Below are 20,853 nucleotides of genomic sequence, written 5' to 3' on the forward strand. Positions count from 1 at the left end.
CCCCAATTCACATTTTCCAGGCATGGATGAAGTGGGAGGAGGAGGAAGGAGCCACCCTGTGTTGACCCTTGCACCAGGGACCACCCAGTGCCAGGCAGAGTGTGGCACTGTCCCCGTGGTGGCACTGTCCCCGTGGTGGCACTGTCCCCATGGTGGCACTGTCCCCGTGGTGGCACTGTCCCCGTGGTGGCACTGTCCCCATGGTGGCACTGTCCCTGTGGTGGCACGGCACAGCCAGACCCCTCCCCTCATCTCTGGGAAGGCCAGGGATGGGGCTGTGTGCTCCCAGCTGGATGCACAGCCCAGGCCTGCAGGATTTGGGGTGGGATGATGGCAGTGCAGGGACAGGGATGTTCCATCCTGACCCTTGGGATCACCAGGATGGAGGAGCGCTGGGGACAGGGGTGTTCCATCCTGACCCTTGGGATCACCGGGATGGAGGAGCTGCTGGGGACAGGGATGTTCCATCCTGATCCATCCCAATCCTTGGGATCACCGGGATGGAGGAGCTGCTGGGGACAGGGATGTTCCATCCTGATCCATCCCAATCCTTGGGATCACCGGGATGGAGGAGCCCTGGGACAGGGGTGTTCCATCCTGACCCTTGGGATCACCGGGATGGAGGAGTGCTGGGGACAGGGGTGTTCCATCCTGATCCATCCCAATCCTTGGGATCACCGGGATGGAGGAGCTGCTGGGGACAGGGATGTTCCATCCTGATCCATCCCAATCCTTGGGATCACCAGGATGGAGGAGCTGCTGGGGACAGGGATGTTGCATCCTGATCCATCCCAATCCTTGGGATCACCGGGATGGAGGAGCTGCTGGGGACAGGGATGTTCCATCCTGATCCATCCCAATCCTTGGGATCACCAGGATGGAGGAGCTGCTGGGGACAGGGGTGTCCCATCCTGATCCATCCCAGTCCTTGGGATCACCAGGATGGAGGAGCGGCTGGAATGGTCCTGCCTGTCCTGCCCCTGCCCCTTCCCACCTCCCTCCCGTGGGGCAGTTCTGACCCCGGAGCGTCCCTGGGCAGGGGCTGGGTTTGCTCCTCTCCCGAGGGATGTGGAACCTCCTGGAGGAGGGGGAGGAGGAGGAGGAGGAAGGCATTGGGTCATACTCCCTGGGACACCAGCACCACGCTCTGCCTTTCGTGCTCTGGACTTAGCCTGGGAGAGCAGCACTTGCATCCCTGTCACCCCCCCAAAATTTCCTTTGCTTTCCCAAAGAACTGCTCTTTTCTCATCCCCCTCCTTCCCTTTTCTGCTCTTCCTCCCTCTCTCCTTCTCGTACCTCTCTCATCCCAGGTTTCAAAGACCCCCCCATCCATCCCCTGCAGGGACCTGCCACCATCTGTGGTTTTTCTTTTCCCTTTTATTTTCCCCCCTCTTTTTAAAGTTTCCCGTGTCTTTGTCTTAACGAGCCAGGTTAAATATTCTGTAATCGGTGTAATAATACACCTGGACTCGCTCGAGATATCTGCCTTTTGTACTGCGACAGGACATTAATAGTAATTATTCTGCTTTGTAATTGGAGCTTTAAATACTAATTCAAACAGCCAGAGGAAAACCAATTAGTGCTAATTTATCTCTATGTGTTTTGGAGAGCCTGTGTCTGTCATACTGTGAAGAAATAGGTTGGTAATTAGTACAGTTGGGTGGTAGATAGAAGTAATTATCAGATTCTTTCATGTTCTTTAAAGGAAAGGGGAAAAAAAAAACAAAACTAAAACTCTAAAGGCTGCATGACTGTTCCTTTCCGAGGAAGTTTGCACCTCCAAGGAAGGGCCCAGCCGACGCTCCTGCCCCGATCCGTGGGCACCCGGTGCCACGTGGAGAGGGATTGACCCTGGGAACGGGTGGGTGGGCACGGGCAGAGCAGCCACGGCCTCGTCTGGTGGCTCAGCAGGGCAGGGGGGTGGCCTTGGAGTGGCACAGAGGTGACAAAGCGGCCGTGGCAGCAGGAGCTGCACCCTGGGGTGGCCGAGGGACGGTCCTGGGGCTGGAGTGAATCCAGGGAAGGGAACAGAGCTGGGATGGGGCTGGAGCACCAGGAGGGGCTGAGGGGGCTGGGAAGGGGCTCAGCCTGGAGAAAAGGAGCTCAGGGGGGACCTTGTGGCTCTGCACAGCTCCTGCCAGGAGGGGACAGCCGAGGGGATTTGGGATCTTATCCCAGGGACAGGAGCAGAGGGAACGGCCTCAGGCCGTGCCAGGTTGGACTTCAGCAGGAATTTCCCCATGGAAAGGGTTCTCAGCCTTGGAACTGCCCAGGGAGGGTTGGGGTGCCCATCCCTGGAGGGTCCCAGCAACTCCGGGACTCGGTGGCACTCAGTGACAAGGCAGGGATCGGGCACAGCTCGGACTGGGTGATCTTGGAGGGTTTTTCCAAGCGGAACAATTCCATGATTCCGCAATTCTGTGGCCTCTCCTTTTGAGCTGTGACCTCTGCAGGCGAATCCAGCTCAATTGATTTGAGCCACAGCTCCTGTTAGCGACTCCTGCTCTGTGTTTTTGGGCCAGGCCCCCTGTGCATTTAGAATCCTTCAGTCCCAGAATAGTTTGGGTTGGAAAGGACCTTAAATGCCATGGGCAGGGACATCTCCCACCATCCCAGGGTGCTCCAGCCTGGCCTTGGGAACTTCCAGGGATGGGGCAGCCACAGCTCCTCTGGGAATTCCATCCAGGGCCTCCCATCATCCCAGGGAGGAATTCCTTCCATATATCGGAGCTAAATTTCCCCTCTTTCCATTCGAATCCACTATTCCTTGTCCTGGCACCAAAATCCTGGATGAAAAGTCCATCTCCCTCTTCCTTCAGACCCCCTGGAATGTGCTGGGAGGCAGGAAAGTTCCTATTTGGGGCAGATCCTGCGTGTTTGAGCCATTTCTCACAAATTTCAACCACACCTCGCGCTTTTGAGCCAGACCCTGAGCATTTAGGGGAATATTTATGGGCAAACAGCCCTCGTGCCCCTCATCTGTGTCCCCACCACCTCTCCCAGCTTTCCCGTGGTTTCCCAGGAGGAACAGCAGGTTCCTCGAGGACACCCGGGCCTGTCACACGCTGCTCTTTTATTTTTCCATTTCTTGGATGAGAAGATCGCGAGGTTTTCAGTGCGGGGAGGATTTATTTGTGGTTACTTCAATCTCCCCCCTCCGCCCAAGTTGTGCTATTAAAAAAATCAATAATTCATGGAGTAGTTGTTCCCCCCATCAGGAATTCTGGCCGAGCCAGACCAGGAGTGCAGCAGGATCTGCAGGAATTCATTAATGGCCCATTCTGTGTTTCCTTTCCCCTTTAGAACCCCAGTGGAGTTACCTTGGTAATAATAAAGTGCATGATTCCAGGAGGGAGGGAACAGGTTCTTATTTGGATTAAACGGATTTCTCCTCCTCCCCTCTTTTTACCCCTTTTTATTCCTGCCAATTTAAAAAAAAAAAATTGTTTAGGGGGAAGAAAAAAAAATTATAAGCAAATGTTAATGCTGGAAAGGAGAAAAAAAAAAGCACATTTTTTTCCAGGGAGGGGAGAAAACGCTTTTGGAAGTGTTCTATGCAAAGAGATGCCGGGGGGCACGATATATCAAAGAAAATATAATACACCCAGGTTAAAACTAATGATTGCCATATAATTAGATGTGAAGCATTGTGCTATAAATGTGTATTCTTCAGCGTGCTGTGATTTTACTGTAAGAGAGAGAGAGAGAGAAAGAAAGACAGAAAAACACAGAACCCAGCAACATACTATAAAAAGCACTCTGTTGACTTTTCGGCTGTTTAGTATTCCTTGCCCGTACTCCCCCGGGAGTATGTAATTAGTGCTTTATGAAGAGTGCATTTAAAGCAGTTTAATATTCACCTCATTCAGTCTGAAACAATGTGATCACTGCTTAGACAAATCACTGCTCCTCACTGACATCCTCTGTCAGAACATTACCTCTGAAAAGACCTTTCAAGAGGCTCCGATGTTAATTAGTTGTCTGTCATGGATAAACAGAGCAGTGAGCAGAAGGGCTGCGCCAGGCCACAGACACACAGGGAAATACTGGGAATGCTGTGGGATTTTTTTTTTTTCCTTTTTCATCCTCTCTCTCTCCTCCTTTTTGTGAAAATTCCTGGCTTTCTCCCCCGGCTTGGCGGAGTTTGGCACGGCCGGGAGCGGAGCCTGGGTGTTCCCAGGGTTGGGTGAAATCCTTGGGATGCTGAGCCAGGCTGGCACTGCCACAGAGGTGCTGGCAGATCCCAAACGGATCCAGGAGCATCCTCTGCTCTGGTTGGGCACCTGCTGGGCTGCCCTGCTGTGCCCCAAAGTGGGAACATCCCAGGCAACATTCCAGTGCCACACCCCAGTGCCACATCCAGTGTGAAATCCCAGTGCCACATCCCAGTGCCACATCCAGTGCCACATCCAGTGTCACATCCAGTGTCAAATCCCAGTGCCACATCCCAGTGCCACATCCAGTGTCAAATCCCAGTGCCAAATCCCAGTGCCACATCCCAGTGCCACATCCAGTGTCAAATCCCAGTGCCACACCCCAGTGCCACATCCCAGTGCCACATCCAGTGCCACATCCCAGTTCTATGTCCCAGGTCCACATCCCAGTGCCACATCCCAGTGCTGTATCCCAGTGCCACATCCCAGTGCCACACCCCAGTGCCACATCCCAGTGCTGTATCCCAGTGCCACATCCCAGGTCCACATCCCAGGTCCACATCCCAGTGCTGTATCCCAGTGCCACATGCAGTGCCAAGTCCAAGTTCCAAATCCCAGTTCCCCATCCCAGTGCCAGTTCCCAGTTCCATGTCCCTGTGCTGTATCCCCGATCATATCCCAGTACCATATCACAGCCCTGCCTCCCGGACCTGTGCCCCAGTACAACACCCCAGCCCTGCATCCCAATCCTGAATCCCATCCCAATCCCAGCCTGTGTCCTTGTGCTATATCCTAACCCTGAATCTTGGCCCCTCATCCCAGTATTGCACCCCAATGCTACATCCCAATCCCAGCCCTGCATCCCAATATTTCACCTCCATCCTGCATTCCAGTGCTAAATCCCAGCCCTGCATCCCAATATTGCATCCCAGCCCTGCATCCCAATGCTGCATCCCAATCCCAGCCCTGCATCCCAATCCCAGCCCTGCATCCCAATCCCAGCCCTGCATCCCAATGCTGCATCCCAATCCCACATTCCAGTGCTAAATCCCAGCCCTGCATCCCAATATTGCATCCCAGCCCTGCATCCCAATGCTGCATCCCAATCCCAGCCCTGCATCCCAATGCTGCATCCCAATCCCAGCCCTGCATCCCAATGCTGCATCCCAATCCCAACCCTGCATCCCAGCCCTGCATCCCAATGCTGCATCCCAATCCCAGATCTGCATCCCAACCCTGCATCCCAATCCCAGCCCTGCATCCCAATGCTACATCCCAATCCCAGCCCTGCATCCCAGCCCTGCATCCCAATATTGCATCCCAGCCCTGCATCCCAATGCTACATCCCAATCCCAACCCTGCATCCCAATGTTATATCCCAATCCCAGCCCTGCATCCCAGCCCTACATCCCCTTTTCGCAGCCCAAAACGGCTCTTTAGCCATCCCAAGGGACTCTTCCCACTTTCCACTGTGTGAAATGTTGGATAGGGGTGGTCACCTCACCCAGCTGCTCCTGGGTTTCATTTCTCAGGAGAACCCAGCAGATTTGGGGCAGCGCTCGCCCTGCCATGTGTCGCTGATCCCCATCCAGCCCCATGCTCCCCCTTCCAGCCCTGAAGCTGCAATTCCTCCTTCCCTGGAGCAGCTCCTTCCCCATGTGCATCCCTGAGCCCTTCCCGTGTCCCCCCGCGTGTTCCCGGTGTCCCCTCGAGGGCACAAGGTGGATTCAAGGAGCTGCTCCTGGCTCTGCTCGTGGTTGGGATGGAAGGTCTGGAGCCTGAGGAATTCCATTCCTGTGGTTTTTGGGAGCCAAATTCCATTTCCCCCAGGTTTTTGGGAGCCAAATCCAGCAAATCCAACACTTCCCAGCGCCCAGGGAGCCGCGAGCTCCTCGCTGAGGGGTTTGAGTGCCCAGCGCCATCCTGTCCCTCTGGGAAGGGGCAGACACAGAATGTCCTGGGGATTCCTGCCCCTGGGAATGACAGCCAAGCCTTGAAACCTGGGGTGGGTTTGGGTGGGAGCCCCCACACCCCATGAGGGGCTCCATCCCCGTGCACATCCCACCTTGCAGCGGGAATGCACGGAGCATCCCCTGGGACACCTTCCCGAGCCCTCCTGGTCTCCAGGCACCCTCCAGCTCAGGGTTTTTCCCCCTTTCACTCCCTTTTCCAGCAGTTTGTTTCCCTGGCTCTCTTAGTCACGAAGGTGAGGCCCTGACAGAGACACAGACATCAAAAACAAGAGGTGATGAAACACCAGGAATAATTAAGTTGCACTAAATCACCGGGCCCGGCGGAACGCTGCCAGGGAGCTCGGGAAAACTGGAGCACCACGGAGCCGAGTTATTGTTAATAATCACCCTCGTGAACAACAACCTATTTTTTGGGAAGGGGCTGGGATAGGGAGAGAACCCCCAGCGTGAGGGGTGCAGGAGGGCGAGGTTTTCTCCCGTGCTGCACGTCCCAGGATATTCCAGCCCGGATCCGTCCCGGAGCTGCCGGCACGGTCCGGGCTGAGCCCAGAGCAAGTCTGCTCCCGCCACGGATCCTCCACGCAACCCCGGGCCTTACGTAAGGGCAGCTTTATCCTCCTTCCATCGGGGCCCGGCCTGCAGCTCCCGTTCCCAGCGTGTGGGTGAGCCGCTCGCCCCGGGCTGGCAATTGCACAGCTGCTGCACCTCTGCATGCAAGCGGCTGCAACTCCCGATGGGCCGATGATAGCAGGCCAGGCTGGCAGCCCTGCGTTTGTGGGGTGGTTGGGATGTGTTTGGGATGTGTGTTGCCTCGCATCCCGTCAGGATTTATCCTTGGGAATGCTTGTGGGGTTGTTGGATGTGCGGGATTTGCTGCCCCGCAGCCTCACCTTGGTTGTGTGGTTTAAGGTCCGGCCATCGCTGCTGGAGGTGTTGGTGGAAGGGATGCTCCAACTCCCAAAAATCTGGAATGCCACTGAGATTTTTGAGGAGAGAAAAGAGATTTTAATGCAAAGATTATTTCTGCAGTGAATGCTGAGGTGAAGGCTTTACCTCGTGCAGCTTTAGGGTTTGATCCCGCTTGGCTCCATCTCTGCAAGAGCCCCGACAGGTTCAGGATTTTGGGCTGATTTCAGGTGCCACGTGGCCTTGGGTTAAACCTCAGCCCCAATTCCCACCGCCGTTCCCATCAGGGAAACCATCCAGACCTGGTCGAAATCCTCCCTGGCGGGGTAAACCCGAGGGTGTCGAAATTCAGGAGAGCTGTAAATCTCGTGTGTTTGTAAAATCTTTAAGCCTCCGTCTGCAACGCGCAGGTAAACCTTTAATTCCCTGACAATACCGAGCTAACTCCCAGCTAAATCCTTAATTCCCGTGCACCGTAGCCCTGTGGATTCTTCTGCCTGTCTGCAGCCCAGGTCTTGTCTGCAGCATCCACCTTTGGGTGTGGAGAACTCCCCCAAAAATTGCTGTGCCCAAGGTTCTGGTGCTGGAAAACATCCCCCAAAAATTGCTGTGCCCAAGGTTCTGGTGCTGGAAAAATCCCCCCAAAATATGCCCAAGGTTCTGGTGCTGGAAAGATTCCCCAGCTGTGCCCAAAGTTCTGGTGCTAGAAAAATTCCCCAAAATTGTTATGCCCAAGGTTCTGAAAAAATCCCATAAAATCGCTGTGTCCAAGGTTCTGGTGCTGGAAAAATGCCCCAAAAATTGCTGTGCCCAAGGTTCTGGAAAAATCCCACAAAAATTGCTGTGCCCAAGGTGCTGGTGCTGGAAAAATGCCTCAAAAATTTCTGTGCCCAAGGATCTGGTGCTGGAAAAAAAACCCCTAAAATATGCCCAAGACCTCTTGGTCTTTATATTTGCACCACCACCCTCCGGTGTCCCAAATATTTTGGACAATCCCGCAAAAATATTCCTAAGATTCTGGTGCTGGAAAAATCCCCCAAAAATATGCCCAAGGCTCTAGGGTTTTTGCTCTGTTGATCAAAACCTCCGAAATCCTTTTGCAGCCCCTAAGACTGGGAACAATGACAGATCCTGCATCCCTGCAGCGGCCGGTGCCTGCCCTGAGGTCACAGCCTGCGGCAGGACGGGGAACAGCCACGGATTTGGGGTTCCAGCCCTTCTGAAGGGCACGGCTGTGGCACTGGCAGTGATCCCAGCGCTGTTTTGGTGTCCCCAGCAGCTGCTGGCAGGTTTGCCCCTGACCCACGCGGATCCGCGCCGGGTGCTGGGTGCAGGTGGAGGGGACGCCGAGGAGCCCAACGGGTTTGGGAGCTCGTCAGCCCCGTGATGACAGCCGGGCTGGGGCTGGGATTGCTCCACGCGGGTCCCAGCCGCTGGCAGGACGTTTCCCAACCTGGAGAAACCTGTACGGACGACCACCCTTTCTTAGGCAATTTTCCTGACTCAAGATCCCATCCCAAATCAGCAGGAGATGGATCTCTGCTGCCTCTTGCAACACAGCCCCATCCAAACTGGTTTTCCCATTAATCCTTTCTCCAGTGACTTTTTTTCCTCCTTTTTTTGGGGTGACCGTGGGTGCTGTTGGCTCTTTAGGAGGGTGTTTGGTGCTGGTTTTCCTTGGGTGGGGATCTGAGCCCACCCAGCACAGATGAGCTAAAATTGCATCTTTTAGGACACAATTCCTGAGGCAGGAGGGAAGGGAATGATTCCTCTTGGAACTGGGCAGGTGACACACAGGGAGGGACTGTCCAGCAGCCTTTTTTTAATATCAGTGGCCCAAATATTGATCTGGAACAAACCCAGAGCACAGCGCCGTGTTCATGCCCTTGGATGTACAGCTGATTTCTGAAGGGTGAATATTTTTACAGAGGAGTGAGGAGTTGCTGATTTATTTAAGTGCCCAGCAAACCACAGAAATGTGGAATAGCCTGAGCTGAAGGGACCCACAAGGATCAAGGACGATGATCCCAGTGTGCTAAAAACTCTTAATTACATATCCCAAATATATCTGGAATCATCTGTTGTGATCTCCACCTCACCCAACCCACTTATAAATGAATTTTGGGGGTCCTGGGCGCCACCCGCCGCCGCCTCACCTGGGCCCTGCCAGGTCCTGCGCCAGGTCCTGGCAGCTGAAGGGTTACTCAGCCCCATCTGCTCAGCTCCCCATTTCACAAGGGCGGGTTCGGAGTTTTACTACAAGTTTCAGACAATGAAGGTGTGTCTGCGCTCCGAGCCTCGTTTGCCCGCTGTGTAGGCGTCGGGTTCAGCGCCGTCTTGTCAACACTTGAATATGTTGAGCATCACTCACGGGGCATTCTGTAAGAAACCTATTAAGTTAATTACCGAGGCTGTGTGTGTGTGAGAGAGAGAGAGAGGGAGAGCGTGTGTGCTGCTCCTGTAAAAAATTTGGATTTCTTCGTTGCAAGACACTTGTGATGCAAGCCCCGGGCTCTCGGTGTGATGACATCTCGTCTGCTGCTGTAACTGAGCCGGGGCTCGGGCGAGCTGCCCGCCAGGGAGGGGGGGTCAGGGGAGGACCCCCCCTCGTCCTGCCTTGGGGACACCCACCCGAACACGGGGACCCGCTGCGGTGTCCCCGGGCACAGCCCCGGGAGAGGTTGGGCTGTAAATCCTAAACCTGTGGGGTTTGAGCTCAGAGCAGTGTGGGGCAGTTTGAGCATCCCTGCGGGGAAGAGCAGCTCCTGGTTTTGTTTCTTTTTACCTTTCTGTTCCATCCAAATTCCTGGGAAAATGCAGTTTCAGATCGTGGAGTGGTTTGGGTTGGAAGGGACCTGAGAACTCATCTCCTTCCGTTCCTGCAGACCAGGGTGTCCCAAACCCCATCCGAGCTGGCCTTGGACACTTCCCAGGCTGGGGCAGCCACGGCTTCTCTGGGAGACCCCTCGGTTTGGGATCAGGGCTGGGAAAAGGCCTCGTGCTCTTTATATTCGCACCACCTCCCTCCGGTGTCCCAAAATAATCGGGACTGGAGCTGGGGGGGGAATATTTTGGGGTGCTGGGAGGTCCAAGCTTGGTTTGGGAAGAGGATGGAGCACAAGGAGGCTCCATGGGGGGACACCCGTGGTGTTTCTGCTCTCCCTGCTTCCCACCAGCCTCTCCAGGGTCTCTCCAGCTGGAGCTGGGGGGGCTATTTTGGGGTGCTGGGAGGTCCAAGCTTGGTTTGGGAAGAGGATGGAGCACAAGGAGGCTCCATGGGGGGACACCCATGGTGTTTCTGCTCTCCCTGCTTCCCACCAGCCTCTCCAGGGTCTCTCCAGCCCGGTGGGGAAGGAGCTCGGGGTCTCCTGGAGGGGAGCAGGGCTCCCGGGGCGATGCTGGAACTCCGTGAGGAGCAGCGCGAGCTGCCCCAGCCCAGCCCGGCCACCCCTTCCCGGCTTTTCCCCGCATCCCTTCCCAGCCCGGCTGGAACGGGGCCGCTTCGCCGCCCCCAAAATACGGTTAAAAAAAAAAAAAAAAAAAAAAAGAGTTTTTTTCCCGAGCCAGGGCAGGGAGCGGGGCCAGCGCTGCCGCCCGGCTCCCGAGGTGGGTTTTTTTTTGGGTTTATTTTTTGGGAGGCGCTGCACAAACAGCCCCCGGCGCTTGCACGCGCCCCAGGTAGGGCGGCTCAGCCCCCTCCTTGCGCATCCCACGGGAGCCCGGATCCGGTGGACTTTTATGGAAGAACGGGAAGTCCGTGGCACCGCCGGAGCGGCTTTTGGCAGGCGAGCAGCAGCAGCAGCGCCGCCGTTAACCCCTCGTCCTCCTCCCGCTGCCGCCGCCGCGTTTTTGGGGTTTTGGGGGGGGTGCCAGCAGCTCTGCCAAAAACCTGCGGGCTGGGGATGCTCAGCAGGGAAAAAACTCCATTTAAAAAAGGTGCATTTGGCTCCTCCTCATCATCCAAACGCGTGCAGAGCGCTCCTGAGCATGCCGTCCTTGCCGGGCACCCCCTCCCCGAGCAGGAGGGAAAAGTGAGAGCTTGTGCTGCTCCAGAGTTTCCGGCTGGAGTCTCTCCCGTCCCAAGGGCAGCTCTGGACTCTCCCTCCGAGTGCTGCCAACTGCAGCCGTCAGGAAGCGGCGTGGGGGGGTTCTGGGGGGAGCGGCGAGGCCGAGCCCGCCCGGATGCGCTGGCGGGGCCCGGGCAGCGCCGTCCCCTCCCGGCCGGGGCTGTCGTCATCGGGGGCGAAAGGGAGAAATTTTAATTTTTTGGCCAGCGGAAAGAAAGGAAAACCAAAAAATAATAACAATTTTAAAAAAACCCCAACACAAAAACACCCCAAAAACCTGTCAGAGGAGTAAATGAGCCCCCCCCCAAGCCCCAGCTCCCGCTCCCATCAGATTAGCGAAGCCGAAATAGCGAAATTGGCCCAGAGCGGGAGCAGGACCGGCACGCGCGGCCTTTGATCCGCCCCCGCCCCGGGAAGGTGCCTGGGACGGGGATCAGACACCCCAGGCTGGAGGAATCTGCAGGGGAGGGGTTTGCGGGGTGTGAGAGCACCCCCGGAGCCCGGCCGGCTGTGGGGTGGGGTTTGGGGTCCGTGTGGGGTCCGGGGAGGGATGGGCTCAGCGTCCCACCCCGAATCCCACCGGGAGCTGCCGCGGGTCACGGCTGGGTGCGAGCCCCGAAATCACCACGGCACGGCCAGAAAGTGCAGGGAGGGGATTCTGCCCCGCCCTGGGGACACCCCACCTGCAGCTCGGGGTCCCCAACATCACTAGGACCTGGAGCTGCTGGGACGAGCCCAGAGGAGAACACAGAGCTGCTCCAGGGCTGGGAATGCTCCCCTGGAGAAGGGAAGGATCCAGGGAGAGCTCAGAGCCCTTGCAGGGCCTGAAGGGGCTCCAGGGGAGCTGAGAGGGACTGGGGACAAGGATGGAGGGACAGGACCCAGGGGATGGCTCCCACTGCCCGAGGGCACGGATGGATGGGAGATTGGGAAGGAATTCCTGGCTGTGAGGGTGGGAGGGGCTGGGATGGAATTCCCAGAGGAGCTGTGGCTGCCCCTGGATCCCTGGCAGTGCCCAAGGCCAGGCTGGAGCCCCTGGGACAGTGGGAGGTGCCCCTGCCGTGGCAGGGCTGGCACTGGGTGGGTTTCAATCCCTTCCCACCAAACCATTGCAGGATTCCAGCCTGGCAGAGGGATGTGTGGCTCAGAGGTGAGGCCCTCGTGCCCCAGGGCCGTGGTTCTTGCTGGTGACCACAGCCTGGCTGGTGGCAGCACTGGGAATGTGGGAAGCACCACAGGAAATTATCCCGGTCCCCAGAGGTGGCAGAGCAGCAGAGCTCCCCGGGGATGCATCCCAGGGGAAGGTTCCAGTGCAGGCTCCGCTCTCATCCGCACAGAATTCAGGCTACGGGCCTTTAAATGACTGAATTAGGCAAAATTTGGTGTTTCTCCAAGAATCCTCCGGAAATCTGCTGCTGGAAAAGCAAACTCATCTTAAAGCTACACGCAGGCAGGGCCAGCAAGTTTTCCACTCTGAAGGAGTGGGATGGAAAAGACCTTCCCAGTCCTCCCCAGCCCTTTGTTCTGGCCAGGTCGAGCTCGTTGCTCCTGCTGGAATCTCAGGGGCTTTGTGGACACCTCCTGCAGTTCACCTTTCCCGGGAGCTCTTGTGGCATTTTGGGATGTCCCATCAGAGCTGGGGGTGACGGGGGAGCACCGAGGGAGCCCAGACCCGTGGGGTGGAGGAAGGCAGGTCCTGGTGGAGCTCCTGGCTGGGAAGGACTGGGCTGGTGACAAAGCCCAGGGCACCAAACGCAGGCGTGGTCTCCCCTGGGTGTCACAAGCGGCATCTGAGCGGTGCCACCGCCACAGCGAGGGGCACAAAGTGCCCTCCTCGTGCCTGAGCCATCCTCACCCCCTCCTCCTCCTCCTCCTGCAGCTCCAGCAGCACTTCCCACCCCAGCAGAGCAGCCTCCCTCCCGAGGAGGAGGAGGATGCTCCAGGGGGGTCCTGGCCGGATCCGGAGCGGGACAAATCCTGAGCCAGCCCTCCCCCGGCCGGGCCAGCCCCGGGCCACTGGGTCAGGGTGATTCATCCCGCAGCCAGCTCCGCCGGGAGGGAGCTCGCCCGGAATTGCGACACCGTGGGGCTGTTAGAGGCAGCCAGCGCCGAGCCCGGCATCCACGCAGCTTCCTAACACACCCCTGGGGTTGCTATCAACATCCCTGTTGTTCTTAGCGATCGCATCCCTCATTTATCAGCCGGCCTTGCGGCGGGGTGGGACCGAGCAGGAGGCCACGAGGGGCTTGGGGTGCAGCCACCCCCGATCCCCGGAGCAGGGAGGGCACAGCCCTCTCCACAACCTCGTTTGTTCAGCCATCATTTTATTCAACTTCCATTTTATTCCACCATCGTTTGTTCAGCCATCATTTTATTCGACTTTGGTTTTATTCCGCCGTCGTTTTATTCAGCCATCGTTTGTTCAACCTTCATTTCGTTCAACTTTGATTTTATTCAGCCTCCATCTCACTCAGTTTGCTCACTCCAGCCAAGCCCTGGTGCTTCCCTGCAGGGGTGCAGAGGAAGGGGCAGCAGGGAAACTCCTCCATGGAGTTTCTTGGCAAAGCCGCCGGCCCCAGCTCCCAAATCCAGCGTCCCAGCCCATGCCAGGAGTGTCCTGGCAAAGCCCCATCTCCCGTGCCCTCCCACAGCAGCCCTGCTGCACTTTTGGCAAGGGCGCCCAGCATCCTGCATCCCATTCCCACCCCCAGCTGCCTCCACAATCCTGCAGGTGTTTTGTAAAAAAAAAAACCCACAAAAACCAAAAACCAACAAAATCCCTCTCCTTTTCCAACATAAATGTTTTGTCTGGGGTTTCAAAAGCCTCCCGGTGTCATCACAGCCTCCACCCCCTGGCTCGGACCCCTCACCTACATCCTGCAGGGAGGTGCAGGTGGGCACAGAGGCCGTGCCAGCTGCACCTCGGCCGGGCAGGGATGCGTGCCAGGCTGGAAATGCACCCAGCAGAGCCCCCCTCCCTGCACAGAGCTCTGCTGGCACTGGGAATGCCGTCCTGGGGCTGCCAGCAGGGAGGCAGGAGCCCGGGAAGGTCCCTGCCAGGGATGGTTCGGGTTATGGAGTGCAGGGTTTTGTTTCTAGATTAAGAAAACCTTGCAAAAGCCAGGCACGGAGGTGATTTATGTTTATTTTGCTCAGTTAATAACCCGTGGCACGTCCTCCCCTGCGGCGTTTGGGTGGATCAGACAAAGCTGCATTTAAATTACAACCGTGCCCGATATTTATTTTTTAATATATTTTTATGGTCGCCTTCCCCATTTATTGTGAGCTAGAAAAACGTCCAGGCCGTGCCAAGAGCTGCCTGAGGATCCTAAAGGCTGTAGGGGTAAATCCTTGGAGTTCAGACCCTGGAAAAGTGGGAGAGGCTCTTCAGATCCGTGTTGGAGAGGTGACATCCCCGGGCCTGCTCCAGCCTGAGCCTCCCAAGGGTGACAACGGGACCCTCCTGCTCCTTGGGGACCCTCAGCAAAGTTTCCCAGGAGTTGTGATGAGCCTCAGAGAATTTTTTGGGATGAGGGATGAGTGCTGGTCAGTGCCTGCTGGGACAGGGTGTCCTGGCACGATTTTGGGGTTAAAATCACCCAGTGTCGGTGCTTGTGGCTGTACCGGTCCTCAAACAGACAAATCCATCCAGGTTCAGCTTTCCTGTGTTCTGGATCTGCCCTGGAAAGTTCCCTGTAGAAGGGAAAGTGCTTTCTCCACTCTTTTTCTGCCTGGCTGTGGCTCAGATCAAGGTGGTTTATCAATTTTTCAGGTGCAGACTGACAGGGAACAAGTCAAATATCGCTTGGAATGGTGAAATTCCATTAATATAAAATGCAATCAATTAACATAATGGGCTCTGGGTAAGGAGGCTGGCAGCTGGAGATGGGCTGGTTCCATGTGTCCCACCCTCCCTGGGGACCACAGGGCTGCACTGGACATCCCTGGGGCCTGTGAGAGGAGCAGGAGGCCCTGGAGAGAGGATTGACTCCTGCTCCTTACCAACCAAAGTGTCTGGGCAGTGAGGATGCAGGCGGGAAGTTTGGAAGGAGACGTGGGGTGCAGGGAAATTCTGGGAATCATTCCTGCCTCAGGCCTGGCACGGCCTGGCCACATCTCAGCTGTGCCCGGAGAGCGAAACCGGCTGGGAGCACAAAGCCAGGGCCCTGAGTCACCCCCGGAGCAGGAACTGGGGCTGCGGGGAAGCACCACAGCAGGCTGAGGAGAGGGTTTGGGGCTGGGAGAGCTGGGCTGGCTCCAGCAGGAAGGGGAAGTTTCTCTGGATCCGGGGTGGGATGGGACCCAACCTCTCTGGGGTCTCGTCCCTGCCCTGGGAATGCTGTAAAACCACTTTGGAGTAACAGAGCAGCCAGGAGAGGCCATTCCCAATGAAACCTTTCCCATCCTGGCTGGAAGGCGCCTCTCCCACCCTGCTTCTTCCATGAGAACCATTTCTGCGTTTCTCCGTATTTTTTCCTCTTTCTCCCGGTTTCTCTCCACGCCAATCCAGCGGCACAGCAGGGCTGGCATGATGGGATGTGACACCTCTCATCACAGAGGGACTCGCGGGCTCGGGGCTGACAGGCTCCTTCAGGCTCCCAACCCGGCTCGAGAAGCAAGGCTGGGCTGAGAGCGAGCGGGTCGGGGCGTGGGCGAGCCGAGCGCCTTGGGAGCATCCCGAGCCCCAGCTGCAGCACCAGGATCCCGCTGGAAGCGAGCTGCCGCTCCAACAGGCGGCTGAGCCGGGAAACGCCGGAGTCTGGAGTGCTGGGGGCTGGCCGGGCCCTGCCCTGCTCCCTCCGGCCCCCCCGAGCGCGGGGATGGTTGGAGGGAGAGTTTCTCTTGGATCGGCTCTTTGCTCACATGCTTTTTGTTGGAAAGCAGGACGAGCCTGCTTCTGGGAGCTGGGGGAGGAGTGGTCCTCCCCATTGCTGCTGGCTTTGGTGTGAGGAGGAAACCCCAAAATTTCACCTTCCTCTGCAAGGACACGTGGAACAGATCCAGATCCACCTGCAATTAGCATCTCATCCTTTTATTCCCCGATCCAGCCTCGCAGGGAAGCTGGGTTGCCATCGCAGTGGCTCTACCTTTCCCGGGATGCTCCCCTGCGCTCGCTGAGCCAATTCCTCCATCCTGACCTCATTCCAAAGATCACAGGAATGAGGAGAACAAATCTGGGCTCCCGCTGGGCCGGCTTTGAAGCCGCTCGGCCCCGTCCAACTCCTGCTGCTGAGGAGCAGCGCGGGAGGAGCCCCGGGTGCCTGGGATCAGCTTTCCCCTCGGATAATTGTTGGTTAACGCCGGGCCGGCCCCCCGGCCGCTTCCCAGGGGATGCAGCCCCCGCACCTGGCCGAGCCCCCCCGGTGTCCCGAGCTCCCGGGGCCGGGCTGGGACGCGCTCCCGGCGAGGCAGGAGCAGCCCAGCCCTGCTCGGCTGCACTTCCCCGGGTCCCATCCGTCATCTGTTTGTCCTGGTCCCCTGCCAGCGATTGTGCCGATTCCCACACCCACTTTCCATAAACCCTCCGTCCTCGCCCGGGCGAATCGCTGGCGAGAGCTCGCCACCCATCCCTTTCCCCTCCTCCCCGATGGGATCAGACACGTTCTGCAGAGGGGGAAGAAAGGGAAGGGGGTGAAAAGAAAACAAAAAGATCAAGAGGAAAACACAAGGTGACTCACTGCCTTTAATTTATCTGTGTTTATTTATTTATTCCCCCCTTCCTCGGCTGCGACGTGCAGGCAGCAGCGAGGGCTGGCCGTGAGCTCCCAGGGAGCCTCGCTCGGTGTCCAGGCCACCAGAAATGACAGGGATACAATTCCCCACTCCTCTGGCCGAGGAAAAGATCGCGGAGAGCAGCTCCTGGCACTGGAAGTGTGTGGCACGGATTTTTCAGGCTTCCCAGGTCTCTGCACGAGCATCCCGTGCCCCGCCAGCTCTCGACACCACCCGCCACAGACCGGAGGGTGGGAATATCTAATTCCACCTCCTACACCGTGTCCTCGGCAGGGGAAAGAGAGAAAGAGGAGATAAAAGGCTGGGAAGCTCAAATGGTGTCATTAGGAACTATTAATGCTCTCATAAAAGGGCATTAATAAACGCGGCAGCTCATCAGTGTCCATTAGCTCGGCTCGTGGCAGGGATCTTTGGGAGCTGCCGGAGTGTGATGCTCCCCTCGCCCTCACCGGCGTGTCAGCAAAGGGGAAAGGAGCTGGAGGGGGTGTTATTCCTCCGACAAACCATCCCCTGAGCAAAGAACCAGGAGAAAATGTCACAGGGTGTCACACCCCACCTCTCCAATCCCTCCCGTATCCCGGCAGCCGTGCCCAGAGCTCTCTCCTTGCTCCCAGGATAGCTGTTTACTAGTAAAGAAAAAAAAAAAAAGGCAGGCAGGGTTTGGAGTGCTCATCCCGACTTTCTCCCTCCCGCCCTCTTCCTGTTCTTGCTCTTAAAAAGGAGTTTTATCCTTTGACTCTCCCATGCCCGGGGGTAGCGAGGAGCCCGCAGCAGCTCGGGGCGAGCTGGCAGCCCGCACCAGCGGCCAGGGGAGCGGGAGGAGGCCCGGCCCGGCCCGATAAGCCCCTGGCAAAGCCAGGAATAGCAGCGCGGTCCCCGCACGGGAGCGTTCCTGCCAGGAGCGGAGAGGAACCCGCAGTCCGTGCCTTTGAAGGGCTGGGGCTGGCAGCCGGCCCGGCCCGGCCGCATGCGAGCCCGGGAGGAGCTGGGGATGAGCTCGGGATGAGCTCGGGAGGAGCTCGGGATGAGCTCGGGATGCGCCGGCGGCAGCGGCACATCTGGGGGAGCAGGCACAGCTGGAGGGCTCGGGCACGTGTGCACATCTGGGCGGAGGAGGGGCGAGCCCGTGCGGGTGGGCTGGAGGGGCACTTCTGGATGGCGCCGGTGTGCACATCTGCACGGAGCCGGTGTGCACATCTGCACGGAGCCGGTGTGCACATCTGCACGGAGCCGGTGTGCACATCTGGGCAGGCTCCGTGCGCCCCCTCCGTCCCCCCGCTGCTCCTCCCCTCCCATCCCGCGCTGCGCCCTCCGCTCCCGCTGCCATCCCAGCACCCCGACCTGCCCGGATCGTCACTTGTCACCTCCCTGTCACCGGGGCATTCCGGCTGCAGCTGCCGAGGTGGCCAGCCAGACTCGGGGCGCCGGTGCCCAAGGGTCTGAGGAGCTCTGGGCTCCCCAGTGACCTTTGGGCAGCAGCAGGACGCTGTCACCGGCCGTGACTCAGTGCAGAGTTTCCTCTGGAGGGAGAGGGAAGCTTTGATCGCCGAGGCACCGAACCCCGCTCCCCACGTGCACTTTTGCTGGGAGTTATCTGAGGCATCTTTCTTTTTTTTTTTGGGATAATAACTGCCAGGGCAGGTTAGGACGGAGGAGGCCTGGCAGAGGAGCGTGTGTGGGCAGGACTGGAATAACGGGTGCTGTAGGAGAGGATTTACGAGTGCTGGGAGGTTGGGAATGGCCGGGAATAGCACAGCAGGTCAGGGGTGAGGTGGGATGAGCGGGGCCAGGATGTGGATGCAGCTCCTGGCATTGTCCCTTTGTCACCCATGCGGTCCCCACAGGATGCTCGGTGTCCCAGGAAAGGCTCCCTGCTCCTGGGAAGCATCCAGGGATGGAGAGCCAGGCCTCCAGTGGGACACGCTCTGCAGCAGGAGTTTCTGTTGAGAGCAAAGCCAAAGCTGTGCCATGGGAATGCTTCTGGAAATCACCACGATCCCACCTGGAATGGGCCAGCTCTCCCAAATGCCGCTGTGCCAAGCAGCACCGAGGCTTTTAACAGGATTATTGTGGTTTTCTCAGGGTACAACAGCCTGGATCCCTGGCCTGGATCTCCAGACCATGGATGGTCTCTGTGCAGGTGACAGCAGTGCCACCTGTGCCAGGGCACTGTGGATCGAGCCCCTAAATCCCAAAGAGACAAAGAAAAACCCTGGCACGCTCCTTCCACCCACCTGGAGAAAATTCTCCTTACAAGACGAGAATGATCTTTACAAGGCAAACACACAAAACGTTGGAGAATGCATCCCTGGGGAGAAGTGGGCACGGCTGTGGGGGCAGGGGGGGTCCATCCCCCTGTGCTTCTCCTGAAGATGCCATTTTCACCTGAGCTCCCTCTTTTTGTCCTTTCAGGGTTCGGATCTGAGGGTTGGGAAGATCAAAGGGAAGGTCCTGACAGGTGAGTGCAGACCCCAGAGGAGGGGAGGGGGTCTCAGCCAGCTGGGACGAGGGGGTGGCAGTGCTGGCTGGGGTGGGCACACCAGGACACCAGGGAGGGACACGAGGGGGGACACAAGGAGCTCCCTGGGGCACATCTGGGCACTGTCTGAAGTAGGAGCCACTTTTTCTCTCATTTTTTCTAGAGGCAAAAGTGGTTTAAAAACTCCCCAGTGGTTGGAGAGGCTCCAAAGCAGTGCTAAAAGAGGGGGGAGGGATAAAACCCGAAAGAAGAAGACAAGATAAAAGCGGGAGAATCCCAACAACTCCTGTGATGTTGCAGGAACAAAGAGCTTCAGCTCCAAATGGGCCAGACGTGGCTCGGGGAGGTCACAGCCCAGGGGAGAGGGGCTGCAGGTGACTGAGCCCTGGCAGAGCTGCAGCCTCTTGTCCCTTGGTGTCACTCCTCCCGTCCCTGGTGGAGGCCGAGGGGTGGCTCTGCTGTGCATCCCTTGGGTGTCCCTTTGCCCTGAGCCAGCTGCAGGCCCCACATCTGGGCAGCTGTGCCCTGCTCCCTCCCAGACCAGAACACAGCATCAACCCCCTGGGGCAGTCCAAGGGGTGCTGGCCGTGCCCTGTGAGGGGCTGGGGGTCTCAGGTTTGTCCCCCCTGCCCAGGGCAGGCTGCAGCCAGCAGGGAGGGTGCAGCCATGGAAGGGGCTGCAGGGAGGGGCGGTCAGGGGGGTCCAGCCGTGGTGAGGGGTCCCAGTGCAGGGAGCTGATCCCAGCCGGGAGGAGGGTGGTGAATGTCTGGTTCTGGTGGAGTTTCGGCTCAGAGGGACGCTCAGCCCTCTCTTTTCCTCCCAGACTACGGGCGGCCCAAGCCCTCGCGCTACAGCGGCTACCACCGCTACCAGTTCCGCCTGTACCGGCAGCCGCAGCACCAGACCATCTCCCTGAGCTCCGAGGAGCAGGAATCGCTGGGTAAGGACCCGCCTGCCCTCCATCCCCGCCCCGAGGGGCTTTTCCGGGATGCCGGCAGGCCGGGGGTGCCCGCTGGGTGCAAAGGGATCCTTCCAGGGGGCGTGGGTGGGGTGTTAAATCCTTGCCAGGCAGCAGGAGCCCTTGGAAAACGCCTGGTAGCGGCCTGGCTAGCGGGATCGGAAGCAGGGAGAGATGTGGGCTGTGCAACGCAGCCCTCGCTGGCACATCCCCCCAGCCCGAGCGGGAGTTGCATCAGCGGCACCTCGGATAAGGATCAGCCGCGGAGAAGGTTTAGCAAGGGATTGCTCAAACCGGGCTGACACAACGCCCGCCAACTCCCAGCTCCTCCCAAAATCTTTCACGGAAGGGATGGAGCGGCCGAGACCCCCGGAATGCCGAGGGAAGCGCTCCTGCCGGGGCACGGGCAGGCTGCAGGAGCCTGGCACGGGCAGGGATCCGTCCTGCCCGGTGCCAAGCGCGGCTCCTCCCTGCCCTGCCCTGCCCTGCTCGGGGCTCCGTGCCTCACGTGGCCTCCACAAGGGAAATTTCAAAACTTTCCCAGCTGGGCCCGCATGAGCCGGGCTCGACGGGCAGGTCAGGT

The 20,853-nt window shown here is 58.1% G+C and overlaps 1 protein-coding gene across 6 annotated transcripts in view; it reads left to right on the forward strand.

The window, feature by feature from the left end:
• Window positions 1-20,853, forward strand: part of PEBP4 (phosphatidylethanolamine binding protein 4) — an 85,196-nt gene that overhangs the window by 59,120 nt on the left and 5,223 nt on the right. For all 6 annotated transcript variants that reach the window (XM_039698391.1, XM_039698393.1, XM_039698397.1 and 3 more), the window contains 2 exons: window positions 19,246-19,291; window positions 20,136-20,252. In XM_039698391.1, the coding sequence (XP_039554325.1) occupies window positions 19,246-19,291; window positions 20,136-20,252 (163 nt within the window). The remainder of the gene's footprint in view (window positions 1-19,245; window positions 19,292-20,135; window positions 20,253-20,853) is intronic.

This window comes from Passer montanus, unplaced genomic scaffold (assembly GCF_014805655.1).
Source record: "Passer montanus isolate IOZ18808 unplaced genomic scaffold, ASM1480565v1 scaffold123, whole genome shotgun sequence".
Taxonomy (NCBI): Eukaryota; Metazoa; Chordata; class Aves; order Passeriformes; family Passeridae; genus Passer; species Passer montanus.